The 13,585-nt window shown below is 49.3% G+C and overlaps 1 protein-coding gene across 1 annotated transcript in view; it reads left to right on the top strand.

Annotated features, from left to right (window-relative positions):
* Positions 1 to 5,073: 5,073 nt before the first annotated feature.
* Positions 5,074 to 13,585, top strand: part of RASA3 (RAS p21 protein activator 3) — a 116,545-nt gene continuing 108,033 nt past the window's right edge. The window contains exon 1 of the mRNA XM_054565900.1: positions 5,074 to 5,226. Coding sequence (XP_054421875.1) covers positions 5,172 to 5,226 — 55 coding nt within the window. The 5' untranslated portion in view covers positions 5,074 to 5,171. The remainder of the gene's footprint in view (positions 5,227 to 13,585) is intronic.

Raw genomic sequence — 13,585 nt, 5'->3', positions numbered from 1 at the left:
CTGATCTGCCCAGAGGGCAGGCAGCGTGGCCCTCATACACACTATAAGAAGTGACTGGTGCACATTAGTAAGGTCTACCGATGTCTTACTGCAGTGGATAGGCTGGGCTCACTCATGCCCTAAGCACTGCGTCTCCGTTCTGCTAGCAGTCCAGAACATCTGGGTTTCGAGCATTCAGGAAGAACCTTAGGGTAGATGTGTTAACTTTTTGGTTCCTTTCCTCTGTGTGGCCCAAACAACTAATATTTTAGAAATAGTATTCATTTCTCTAGGTCCTCTAAATGCCTTCTCTCATAGCCTGTCAGGTCACTAAAGAACTGCATTCTTTGACCCCTAAGTGCCTGAGTAAATTTTGTCAGAGAATTAAGATTTAGCACTATGTTTCCAACTTTTTCATGACCAATAGGAGAAACTACTACATTCTTTCAACAAATGTTAGTTGAGCCTTTACCATGTGCCAGGAACTGTAGTGAACAAGCATATCAGCAAAGGTTAATCATTTGAGATTGAAAACATCCTTCCCTAAATTGTTGAATATCCTTAATGAAAAAAATTATCTAAGCATTTCTCATATTGCATAGTTGGCCAAAATATTGTCGTTTCTGAAAAACAGAAACACTTCCTTCTATTATATAATATGACGTATAAAATACCATATTTCCATCTTTCCCTTTTTACCTTGACTGTTAGGAAACTAAAAGCTGAGCTCTCTACTCATTGCAGTGGCTGTTTTTACTGTGGATGCTTCATACAACAATTTCTTCCTTTAGTACTATCTTTTGGACTCTTTGAAAGCTATTCTATCTCATTCTGGTCATTTATTTTATGAACACTTCAAATCCTTTGAAAGTAGATTGATCTGATGTTCATAATAAATGATCAATGATGCTGTCTTTGCAACAAATATCTTCTTGTTGGTAGGTTGACACTCCTTAAGAAATATTTTTGGGGATACAGAAGAGGATTCTATCAAAGAAGAAAAGGTAACTGAGTTATAAACAAAAGAGATTATAAATACTTTCTATGAATTATCAGCTTTTCCTTTAATCCCTCAATATTTTCCTGTCTTTTATTTTTCACTTTGCATATACACACTGAATTTTTTTGTTTTTTTTTAATTTTTTTATTGTGGTTCAATTATAGTTGACCCTGTTGTCTCTTATTATCACATGTATGAGGCAATGATTTTCAACTGGTGTGCTGTGGCACACTGGTGTGCCGCAAGAATTTTTAAAACATGAGACACCTACTGATGTTTAGTCAGGGTTACTGACTTCTTTTCCCTTAGATTGTCAAATTAAAAAAATGACACACAATAGTAGCTATCTAGTGTGAATGAATCAAAATTATATGCTTTTTTTTTTTTTTTTTTTTTTTTGGTCACATCAGCAGGTCCCCATGCATCCTGGAGGGAAAAAGAAGTCCATGGTCAAAAACATCTCGCCCCATGAATGTGGGGAGTTCCTGAATCTTTATAAATTTATTTCCTTACAATCTCTGAGCACATGTGCCTTAGAGCAGACGTCTTATCCAAGCTTCTGATGAACTGCCAACTTCTGGCTCATCTAGCTGATTAAAATGTCATCAGTATAGAGAACCAAATTGGTGTTCCACAGACTGTCCAGATGGTCTAGGTCTCTGGACCATATTATAACAGAGGGCAGGGAAGCATGATGGAGCAAGATTGTGAGTGTGTGCTAGAGTCTGTGCCATATGATATGAACTGCCTTTGATTCTCCTTTTCTCAGATGGAGAAGAGCACATTTGTCAGCTGCATGGCCATACGCCATGGACCAGAGGCTGTGCTGATGTGGCCTGGCAGTGGCACCACTGCTGGCACGCAACTGCAATTGGGGCCATTGTGTGGCTGACCTTGTGGTCTGCTGCCATCCTCGACAACCTAACTGGTATCAGAGACAGGACTGGTGAATGAAAGGACCTTTTAGGCCATAAGGGCAGTCTTGAGCTCTGTCTTTCCCCAAAATGTCTTGTTTTTTATTCTCCTTCTTGGCACCCCATGTGGCCTTTCCTGCTGGGGTGACCCAACCCACACACCAAGAAGCCGATGTGGGTGTTCTGACAACTGTCACACATGTCCATACCAATTTTACCTTAAGTTCCAGGGGAAATGGTCACTTGGTGGGTCAGTGGATCTAGTGATTCCACTGTGAGCCACTCCTGGGTCAGGACTTCATTTATTTTCTGGGCCTCACAAATCCCAATCTAACAGAGGCATGAGGACTCTCCAGGTCTTTGGGTACTAAGGTTGACTCAGAACCCTGAGCCCTGCAGCCCTGATACCTAGGTGTTTCCATTTCCCACCTGAGTAAATAGCCACAGGCCCCTTTGGGAGAAGTCCTAGGGGAATCCTTATCGTACACACTTGTAGCCAGGCCCTTTCCTCCAGTGGCTTCTGAGGATGAGAACTGGCTCATGTTGGGAAACTGGGAAAGGAATTGTGACATTTTATTGAGGCAACTTTCTTCAGACTCCTGATATCTATCATTGATTTTCTTTGATTGTATAAATTGAGCCATGTTCTTGCTGGCTGGCAATTTGTCCTGCCCTTGGTGCTGTGTTCAGTTGACCATCTACACCTCTTTGCAGTTTAGGGTGAACAGGCTGCCACTCCAGCTTTGCTGCTCACTACAGTTGTACCTGCCTTGCTTCTGCTGGTCAAATGCACTGCCTGGCCTCTACTATGTCACTCTCCAATCACCCTCATTGCTCTCAGGGAGCCCAATGTTCCCTGTAACAGTACCTCTACTGTCAGCCCAGCCCTGCAATGGCCAGCCACTGCTGAGGGCCTCACCAGCACATTCCTCATCACTTTCATAAACAGTGTCCTGTGGGCTTTCCTAGTCAACAACAAGGTTTCCCTAATTTATGAGTACATTTACTCTTCTGTGCTACTTCTCAGAGCATTTGGATGCCTTCCTCTGCTGCCTGCCATGCCCATTTGGCATTTCCACTTCATTTGGCATGGGACATCAATTTCTACACACTTCCAAAGTCCATACCAGTGGCACTTGGTACTTGCCAGAGTGCCAAATTCTGTGTCATGGCTGAATAATCCCATGTCAATAAACTCTGATCTGATCTATCTTTATGTTATGTCTCCCTGGAATCCAACATTCTCTGCATCTGGTTCTGCATTTACTCTCCCAGCTCCCTCTGGGACAGGTTTCCTAGATCCTGAAGCTCCTCTGCAGGTAGGCCCTTCCTCCCTTGTGCAAAAGTTGCAGAGAAGTGAGCTAGAGGCATGCCGTTGGGATGTATGTATTGCCTTGCAGAAGTCTCTGCATCATCTTTAAGCACAGAGAACACTTGTCTTTACAGGGAGACATAAGACACCTCTTCAGATGCAGGAGATTCAGGGAAATCTGGGATTCAAGATTTTTGAGTGCATTAATCCAGAGGTTCCATCCCCAAACCCCAGGGTCTCCTTTCTTCCCAATCAGCGTCCTGACTTCGGTGCAGCAACCTTCCTTGGGTTGAACATTAACTTTCTCTTGAGTGCTGCTATCTTCATGATTAAGTCCTGGCTCTGATCCAGTGTTCTTGGTTTTCTGGTTGCAGGAGATGAGAGTGTCTTTAATCGGTACCCTTTTTCTTTCTTTTGATACACTTTAAATGAATGATTTTTCATTGCTTTGCTCTCAGCAGGAGCAACCTGATTCCATTGTCCAAATAATCACTGCCTTCCCAGACTCTCCAATGTGACACTGCACCTGCCATTGTGTTTCCTTCCACAGGCCTCTGTTCCAGTCACCACTGCTCTAGCATGGCAGGGATGCTGTTTCTCCAGCAATGTGCCAGTGGGCACCTGGCTCTCAACCCCCACCACAGGGGCTGCTTCTAGACACTCCTGGTCCCAATTGTCTTATGCTGGGTTCCTCTGGAAGTGGACTCTGAGGCAGAGATCTGTGTGCAGGATTTTGTCAGGAGCGTTTTCAGAAAAAAAGTCCCATGAGCATGTGAGGGAAGAAGGATGGTGCAGAGAAGCAGCTTAACCACAATGCAGTTGCTACAGAGGCCTCAGCCAATCCCTCTGAGAGGCTCAGGAGCTGGGGTTGCTATTTAGTTATCCTGCTAGAGGCAAAGTCTTGATCTTAAGGGGGAAGTCTGGACAGCACACCACAGCATGCACTACAGAAGCCTCCGGAGGTCCCTGAGTGAGAGGTAGCAACACTGAGGTTTGAACCAAGGACAAGCTGCTTTCCTAACCTCCATTAAACTACCAGTAAACACCACAACGAAGGCCTTGAGAGGATAAACTCAAGCAGACAATTGAGTGCCTGCAAAAAAGCTCAAGTAGTTAGGGTAAAGAATGGTTCTTAATTTTTTCACACATAATTGTGCATTTTATTTTTTTTAGGAAGTGAGGATAAAGTAGTGAAGGAATCAGATCCCCTATCTTCATTAAGCTTGTATTTTGGTATATGCAGGGAGGGGTGGTGGGGGTGTGTGTGTGTGTGTGTGTGTGTGTGTGTGTGTGTGTGTGTGTACCTATGAAGATAAAAGGGAGGAGGGAAATGGAGAGGAAGTCAGGAGAGGATCTTGAGACAGACCAGTAAAAGAAGTGAGGAACGGACCCTGCAGATGCCTGGGGGTGAGAGCCCACAGCAGCGCACTTGGCCCAGTCCCTCGCCCCACCCCCCAGGGCCAGTCCTCCCCGAGCACCGCACCACCCCACCCCCAACCACCTGGTGTGCCCCCACCCGCCTGGTTCCCCCTACCTCTTCCCGCACCCGACCAAGTCCCCCCCTCACTCGGTCCCCTCTGAGCTGCCTCACCATCTCCTGGCCCCTCCTGCCGCTCCCCACTTGCTCCCTCATCTCCGCAAACCCCGCAGGTCCCCCACTCCCCGTACCCTAAGCTGTGGTCCCCCTCCTCCCGGTCCCTTTCTATCCCACCTCTGAGACAGACCTCACCCCTCTCCAGGACTCGGCCAATAGGCAGTTGAGGTCGCCCTGTAGGCGGAGCCGTCGTGTTCTCCCTCTCTCCCGGCCCTCCGCCAATGGGGAGCTGAGGGCGGCCACGAGGGAGGAGCCGGGAGGCGGGGGCACCCCAGAGCGGGCGGCCGCAGGGTAGGGCGCAGAGTCGCGGGACTACGCGGCCGCTCAGGCTCGGGCTACTTCGCTGGGCTCCGCGCGCAAATTCCGACCAGCATGGCGGTGGAGGAAGAGGGGCTCCGGGTCTTCCAGAGCGTGAAGATCAAGATCGGTGAGCACCCGGGAGCCGGCGGGGGCAGCGGGGTCTTCGCGGATCTCACGGCGGGCGCCTCCAGGTCCCCGATCCACTCTTGGAGATGCACGCTCCCTGGTCGAGGTTCCCCCCACCGCCGCGCCTCACCTCCCCGGGACTGCTGGTCCGCTGGCTGCGCCCCCTCCCCACCTCCTGGGGACTGCGGCTCATTTGGCTGCGCCCCCTCCGCCTCCCTGAGGACCGGCGGGTCCGCCAGCCGCGGCCCCTCCCCACCTCTCCAAGAGCTCGGTGACTGGGCCGAGCCTGGCCCGGAGGCTTCGGGAGACTCAGCTCCCTGCGCCTTCCCCGGCGCCGAAAGCGGCCCCAAGTCCCTAGAGTTGCAGTGTCGGAGGTGGGGTCGCCTGTATGGAGGGGGTGGTGCGTTGCCGGACACGGGTTCCGTCCCTGCTGGGAGTGTGTGCATAAGTGTGTACCTCTGTGTGCATAAATGCACGCGCACATGTGGGGACTCTGGATGCGCGCATTTCAGGTGCCAAATCCACCTATCTCAGGGTTTGGCATCTCTCCTCAGCTGCTGCACCCAGAAACTTCCTTTTCTTCGAACGTGTATGCTCTTCCACATGTTCCCCCAGGGGGATGGGGCTGGGTCCGGCTGAGGACTGGTGCCTGTGTGTGTACACGTCTGTGTGGGTAGATGTGGGTGTATGTGTTTTTGCGTGTGCATGTGTCTCTGTGTGTGCACACATCTGTGTAGGTGAATGTTTTTGTGTATGCATATGAACGTGTGGAGCACACTCTGGCCCAGCGCTCCCTCAGGGCAGGGTAACACTGGAGCCACCCCTCCCCCACTTTCCATTGAGAACTGGCAGGGAGGTTTTGGCCACCAGAGCCTTCCATTGAGGCCCTGGCACCCGGGAGGATTCTGCCTTTCTCACTGGACTCAAGAGCTGCGGGAGAGAAATGAAATGCAGATTCTGGAGTGGGCTGGAGGGCTATATCTGGACTTCCTGGGTTTATCTGGTGAGATTTGCTTTTTGCCAGTTCTGTTTTATCTTGGGAGGGTGATGTGCAAGTGCTTTTCCCCTCAAAACAAGATCAGTGCCTGGAATTGTTGTTATACCTTAATGCCATAAATGTGCCCGGTGAGAGGACAGTTCATGTTGGAGAGGGCTTCTGAGGAGTCAGAGTATCATCTTCGGGGTCCTTCTTGCTACTGAACTCCCTGTCGCTGAGAGTGCTCCACATTCCCATCTATTCCCTTGTGAAAAGGGGCCACAGGGAACAGGGCCAGGCACCCAGTGACTGTGGAAGTGTCAGTTGTTGATGACATCTGATGCTGCCCAAGGAATTCCAGCTACCCTAAATCAGCATGTTGTTTCCTGTCTGCTTTATTTTGGTTTATGGATCATTGCTGAGACGCTGTTGATATTTGGCTCAGAAGCACTGCAGATAGGATGTGGAACACTTCAGCTGTGAGGAGTCAGCCTGGGGAGGGGTTCTCTTGTTTACTTGGTTGAAGTCTGTTGCACTCTCATAACTGAGAGGCGCTGATCTGCCCCTGAAGTGGGCGCAGGGGAAGTGCCTCTGTCAGGGTTCCCTCAGGCAAGAGCTCTCACTCCTGCCTGGACCCAGTGAGTTGGGTGGGGGACCCTGGAGGACTTGAGGTTCTACCTTAATCAAGAGGAAAACGTGGGGGCATTGGAGTGGGGGTGTGGGGAAATGTTCTGGGTGCAGCAGGCAGGAAAGGGTCTGGGGACTGTGTGGTCCAGGCCCAGCACAGCCAGCAGCCTCAGACTCTACTCAAGGAGGGTTCCAGAATGGTGGTAGGTTAGGTAGAGAGCACTGATTTATTTCCAGGATGGTATAGTGCATGGAGCGGGAGGGCCAGGAGACACTTGAAGGTCCTGGGGAGCAGCCCCTCTGGCCGCTCAAATGCATACTCCTGGGAGGGTCCTGGACCCCAACACGAAGGGGCCTGGTGTGGAAGAAGGGGGCCAGAAGACACTGCTTGGTTAGGCGGCCTCTTGTGTGCTCCACGTTAAACAAGCGCGTGAAACACCCGGCTCAGCTGAGGATTAGTGCAGTGACTGGAACATCTGCCATCTCTAATCCCACGTGGGGACTGGGTATTGTTAGTGCCTTTGGAGCCTCCCCCGTGCCCCGCCCACCCCCCATATCTGGGAGCTATAGCAATGAGGCAGAAATGCCCGTGCACCAGCTCTCCAACTCTGTGGACACGGTTCCAGCTCTGAGGAGCCCATTGTCTCTCTTTTCTGAGGAGGGTCTTTGCCTACAATGCTGGGCTACAGGAGTGCGACGTCTGTGTCTCGCCTTTGTGGCTGGGGGCGTGCAGCGAGCCAGGGCCTATGCAGGGACAGGCTGGGCCCCCTCCTGCTTCTGAGCGCAGAAATAGACGAGGCTATGCTGCTGAGTTAGAGCTTGAGCTGGGCTGGAGACCCTGAAGGTGAGCTGTGAGTGGGCTGATTTGGGGCGTAGTCTTGTTTAACTTGACGGAAAGGCTGTTGTTACTAGAACAGGCTGATGATGATCCCGAGGGAGGTGGTGTGCTCATTTCTTTTCCTAGTCCTCCGTGGCCAGTCTCGGCTCTGACAGGCCTGAATGCCATGATCTTGAAGGCATGATGATGAGGGACACTGTAGTTGATTTGGAGGAGGGGCAGATGTGCAGGAGACACAGCACACAAGGTCACATGCACGCTGGGAGAGGGACGCTGGCTGAGCGGTCCATTCATCTCTGAGCCTTGCCTGCAGGCTAGCTGGCTGCGTGCCCCCTGTCTGCTGTTGGCCTGCTAGATGACCCGGGGCAAGGATCCTCCCCTTTCATAGCCTCATTTTTCCATTTGTAAAATGCAGGCTCTTACTGTCTACTGCATCCGGTGGGAGCTTACAAGACAGTGTTGTTCAGGCTTACATTAACGCCCACCCCCCTCACTCCCCAGAAAAGACAAGATGAAAAATTCTCCCTGAAGTTATACCAGTACGCTGTATCACTACTGTTGCTAAGAAAAAAGGCAGGACACTTTGAAGGAGATGGAGAGTTTTTTAGGTGTAGGAATGTTGGCCTTTAGTGCTGAAATATTTTGGTAAGTTTTGGAAAGTTTGATGGTATTGGGTCTCACCGAGAGGCTAAAGTTGGGGAAAATGGGAAAAACAATCTCTTTTCCTCTTCCCCTTTCTTTTTCCTTTCACCTTTTGCAAATGAGATAATACATAAGCAAGTACTAAATAACAGAGAGGTGTTTTTTATTGTAACTATTTTGAATTCTTCCCTTGAAGAACATGTTGTTTTCCCCACTTAAGTCTTGCAGTGTTATTTTGGATAGTTCTTCAGGATACTTTAAAATCTTAAACATTGTCTATCTTTGGTACCAGTTTTTGCACCAGTTTTACACCTGTTTTTACACTAGTGTCTCATGTTGTGTAAAATGAACGTGCTTCCTATGAGATGACACTTTGAGGAAGTATGTTCTTCTGACTTTCCATGAGTCAGGACTTTAGCACTGGAAGGGAAGCAACTTGAAGATTTGTGGGCGCTGGTTGGGGGAAGAACCCACAATGACAGCACTTCTGCTGGGCAGTGTTATTTGGGACCCAGCGCTCCTTTAGGCATTGCAAGATAGCTTCACTTCCCAGTGATATTTCCCTTTGCCATAATAGTTGCTACTCATTTTTAAGTGTCATCGTATCTTGATAAATGTGTTCAATTAAGAGCAATATACAAAGGTGTTGCTCCCAAGCCAAAAAAAAAAAAAAAAGAAAGAAAAGAAAAAACCTAACCTTTCACTTGAGAGCGAGGAAAACCCTCTTGCTTTGTTAATGGTTTTCCTCCTGCGTCTGAGGGGGCAGCGTGGATCTGTTTTGTGTGTTGGCATGTGTGTCCTGTGTGAGGCCGAGATCCATCTGATTTTTTGCTGCACGCCTTCCTCTGACCCTGTCTGTCTCCCCCTGCTTGCATCTGGTGCAACCACTTCCCTTGTGCTCACTGGGCTTAGTGCAAGTGTTCACGTTCCTTCTGTAAAAGATTAGAGCTTGTCGACCAAGAGGGGTGATGGCAGCCTGGGCCCAGCACAAGCACATTGGAACTGACAGTTCCTCCCATTGAGTAAAACGTGGCCCCGTATGCGAGCCTGCCCTGGCCTCTGCCCTGCCTCCATCTAGTCACAGACATAATCCCACCAGGAGTAGGAGGTCCCTCAGGCGGGGCGTTGAGTGAGAGGAGAACAGGGAACCGGGGCCAGGGTCCCCAGCCTGTGCCTCCCTTGGCCGTTCAGCTGGCGAGGAGGCGAGATGGTAAACAGACTCAGACCACAAGGCTTGTGACCTCGGGGGTCTTAAGTCGCTCTGCTAAAATTGTGATATTTAACCTGATTTCCTCCATGAGGAGCAGTAGTGTAACTGTCACAGGGTCCTATAAAGATCAGGTGAAGTGGTGGTCCTCCTTAATAAGCTAAAATAGTTATTGGTGGTAGTAGTGTCTTCACAGGGATAAGAAGGAATTGTTTCCTCAGTTAGAGAAAACATTTTGTGAATTTAAGAGAGTGATATTGGCGACATTAGTGTGTGCGAGTGCGCGTTTGACAGTGTAAGAAGAGGGCTTACTGGCCACATGTGATTCTTGGCATTAGGGCTCTTATATTCTCTTGAGCTTTTTGATGCTAAAATTAATCTGGATATTCTATTAACCGAGCTCAGCTAGCTGCCTGTGCTATTTTTAACCCCTAAAGACTAATGTGCAGAACCTGGGCTGTGCCTCTGGGGAGCAGCCGGGCTCAGGGCCAGGGACGACTTCAGCCTGTGGCTCCAGGTTTTGCCTGGGCGGAGGGTGGGTTTGCTGTGCATGCGTGTGAGGGATGAGGCTTTCTGAGTCTAGTTTGTGTGTATTATCTCACTATAATTTAAATTCTCACAGCTCCATGACTTTGACTTTGAGGCAGAGGTACTTACAGAACTTAACCTGTCCCAAGTCACGTAAGAACGAACTGAGACTTGAACCCACTTCTGTGCTATGCCAATGTTCTTGTCCTCTTCATCACTTAGTATGATGTCTTTTCTTTGTCCATGATCGTGGATTTGAATAGTGGTAGTGGTGGTTGGGGTGGGGACAGTGAAGGGCTGGGAAGGAGAGAAGTGGCGACTCGGCAGGGAGTGCTGGCCTGGCTGCGACACTGACCGGGGTGCTGGGGTAGGCGTTGGGGAGGAAAGACGTTGTGAAGATGCGATCTTGAACAGAATGCAGAGATCCAGAGGTGGTTCTTCGAGCGGGGCCGCCGGCAACCCAGGCACACTGGGAAAAGGCGTGGGGTGGGTGAGCCCTGCCCGGGCTCCTGAGGCAGCCCCGGGCATGGAATCAGTTGGCTGGAATACGGCATTTGGTAGAAAATGTTTAGGTTTGCTTCTCTGACCCTAACGAGGCATTTGAGTGTATAAACACTCACACGTTCCTGAAAGTACTTGGGGAATGAGAACACTGGCACATCGTGTCTTAGTCGTTGTATGTGCACGTTTACATTTTTTTAAAAAATTGATCTTAGAGAGAGGGGAAGGGAGGGAGAGAAACCTTGATCGGTATGCACGCCGACCGGGGACTGAACCTGCAACCCCGGCGTGTGCCCTGACCATGAATTGAACCCAAGACCTTTCAGTTTATGGCATAATGCTCCAACCAACTGAGCTGCTCCAACCAACTGAGCTGCTCCAACTGAGCCACAGCACCCAGGGCACATGCACATGTTAGGAAGGGGATAGATGTAGTCGCTGGGAAGAGCCAGAAGTGCTAGCTGCTGGGCCTGAGAAGGAGAGTGTGCGAGTTGCACTTAAGTGAAGGCTGCAAGTTCGCTTCCCACCTCCTAGTGACCTTGAAGACGGTCAGGGTGCTGTGTTCCCAGTTAGTGCTTTCACGTGGCTGTGGGGACAAGAGTCTGGAAGCCAGCGGAGGAGAGGTGAAGGGTATAACTAACCACACTTGGCATTGGAGATGTATGTCTGAGTTAGGGCTACGTTTCTTACTAATTCTGTGACTTTCAGACAAATCCAACTTCTCTCTGCCTCTTTCTTTTTTCTTAAGATTTTATTTATTTACTTTTAGATGGGGGGAAAGGAAGAGGAGGAGAGGGAGAGAAATATCAATGTGTGAGAGAAATACTGATAGGTTGACCTTTTGCTTTGTGGAACGACACTCAACCAATTGAGCCACGCTGGTCGCAGCTCTGCCTCAATTGCTTTGTCAAAGTGGAGAGTAAAACCTTTTATGGGGAGCTTAATGACCTTGTGTGAACAAAGGCACTTCCACTGTTCTGATCTTTATTGATAGGTGTTACTAGTACAATTGGAGGGCCCAGTGTTTGAAGCTAATGTTACTCTTGTAACAAACTAGAATTCTCACTAAATAAATATAGACAGCTGCACTTTGTGCAATTGCAGGTAGGTGGGTAGGCGAGTGATAACGCATCAGGGGAAAAGGGGAAAAGCAGCCTTGAACCTGCGGTGAAGAGTTTGGAGAAGAGAGTCATTGTGTGATGCAGAGCATGCAATGCACGCAACTTTGGGGGACAGCAGCGGTTGGCCGGAGCGGCCGGTCAGGCGTGTGGCTAGGCCTCTGGCTCTCAGTGGGTAGAGTGGGGCACGCAGATGGGCCTTATACGGACCTGGATGTCGAGTCCCTGCAGGTGCCGGTCACCCCGGAGAGTCCAAGGTGAGACAGCAGATATAAAGTCACGGTGCTTGGTGGGAAGGGGCATCCTCACTGGTTGTCTAGTTTTGTGCATCTGGATGTCAGGGTTGGGGGTGGTCTGTACTTGGCACAGGAAAGGAGGAGCTCACAGCGCGACCGAATGTTCTAACTTTGACCGGCAGGTAGAGATGCACAGGAATTTCATGGCACCATGACAATCAGGGTTAAATGAACAAATAGCAAAAGCGAAAACAAAGTATATGCAGTTGGAAGGGTGATTATGTTCCGCAGCGTGGAATAATATTCAGCTTTCTGAGGAGTGAGTTAGAGCCAGGCCAGATCACATGACATGCAGGAAGTTCCATGGGGTAACTAGAAAGAAAAGCAAAATACAGAAAGTCTTATCTCAGATCATCCCCTTAAAGAGTAATGAAAGGCAGATAAGCATGTACAGACGTGGAAATGAAGACCCACCCAAGCCTATCGGTCGGACTCCCTGTGGGGGGGGTGTGTGTGGAAATGCTTCCGTAGGAAGAGCGAGACAAGTAAGAAATGAAAGATCTGTTTTGAAAAAGCAGACATGATGCATGGCTGTGAAATTTTGTATATCGATATATAAATGGAGACTTTAAAAACACAACAACTTTAAAAACGGAAAGAACAATGTGCTGTAGAGGAACCGAGGCCCGGGAGATAAAATAATTTACCTGGATTGTCGAGGGCTCGCTCCGTGCAAGAAGAGTGTGGGAGAGGCGGGAGCAGGGCTGCCGGCAGCGTCCAGAAATGAGTGAATAACAGGCTGGCGCGCAGTGCGGGCTGTCTGAGTGGAGGGTCTGGGGCTGGCTCCCGAGGCGGGCTTTGAACCAGCTCTGACCTGCCGAGCGGGTTTGGCGCTCCAGCTGCTGTTTTTGGGAAACTCTGATACGGTGAAAGGGAACTTCAAGTCATATCATCCACAGCAGATGATCTGGTGCAAGGCAGCTTCCAAAATTAACAGTTAACACAGTCAAACTCCTTAGAAATAAGGAGATGAGTGTGTCTCCCAATTCTTGGCTTCCCAGCTCTCTGCATGGACTGGAACCCAGGAAGCGGTTCTCACTGGAGGGCTGTTAGGTCTCTCTTAAGCCTACCCAGGGATCAGAGTGTCCAGGGAGCTTTTGGTTTAAGTGTTTTTTTATCCTTGTTGGAAATGATGGATCATCAAGATGACTGTGGGATCAAAGATAGTGATTCCTTGTTCTTTGAGTGTCTGAAAATACTAGGTGTGTTTCTACATGCAGAGTCGGATTCCCAGGGCTGTTGTTCTATCTGTCCTGAAATTTGGCATTATTAGTTTTAGTTTTCAAGTAAGTTTGAGTCCCACATTGAGGAAGTCAGCCTGCTGGTATAAGTGCATGGTTGGTAAGTGTTGCATCTCAACACGCGAGACATGTTGTTATGGATCAGTGTGCTCCTAGGAGGCCTGGAGGGAGGCTGGAAGCCACACGCAGGTTACCCAGTAAATCAGAACCTTTTCTAGAAACGGAACACAGTGCCCTTCACTCCTGAGTCAGTTGAGGAATGACTTATGTCTGTGTTTTCTTCACATTATTTCTGTTCCTGTTACCTGAATAATTTCCCAAGTGTAAAGAATTGTTCTATCTTGGCCCCTAGTTGCCAACGGGATAAAACACACGCGCTGGTCGAC

Source organism: Pteronotus mesoamericanus, unplaced genomic scaffold (assembly GCF_021234165.1).
Source record: "Pteronotus mesoamericanus isolate MK-2021 breed Mesoamerican mustached bat unplaced genomic scaffold, CSHL_Meso_final contig_169, whole genome shotgun sequence".
NCBI classification, from domain to species: Eukaryota; Metazoa; Chordata; class Mammalia; order Chiroptera; family Mormoopidae; genus Pteronotus; species Pteronotus mesoamericanus.
This window is presented reverse-complemented; position numbering and strand designations above follow the sequence as displayed.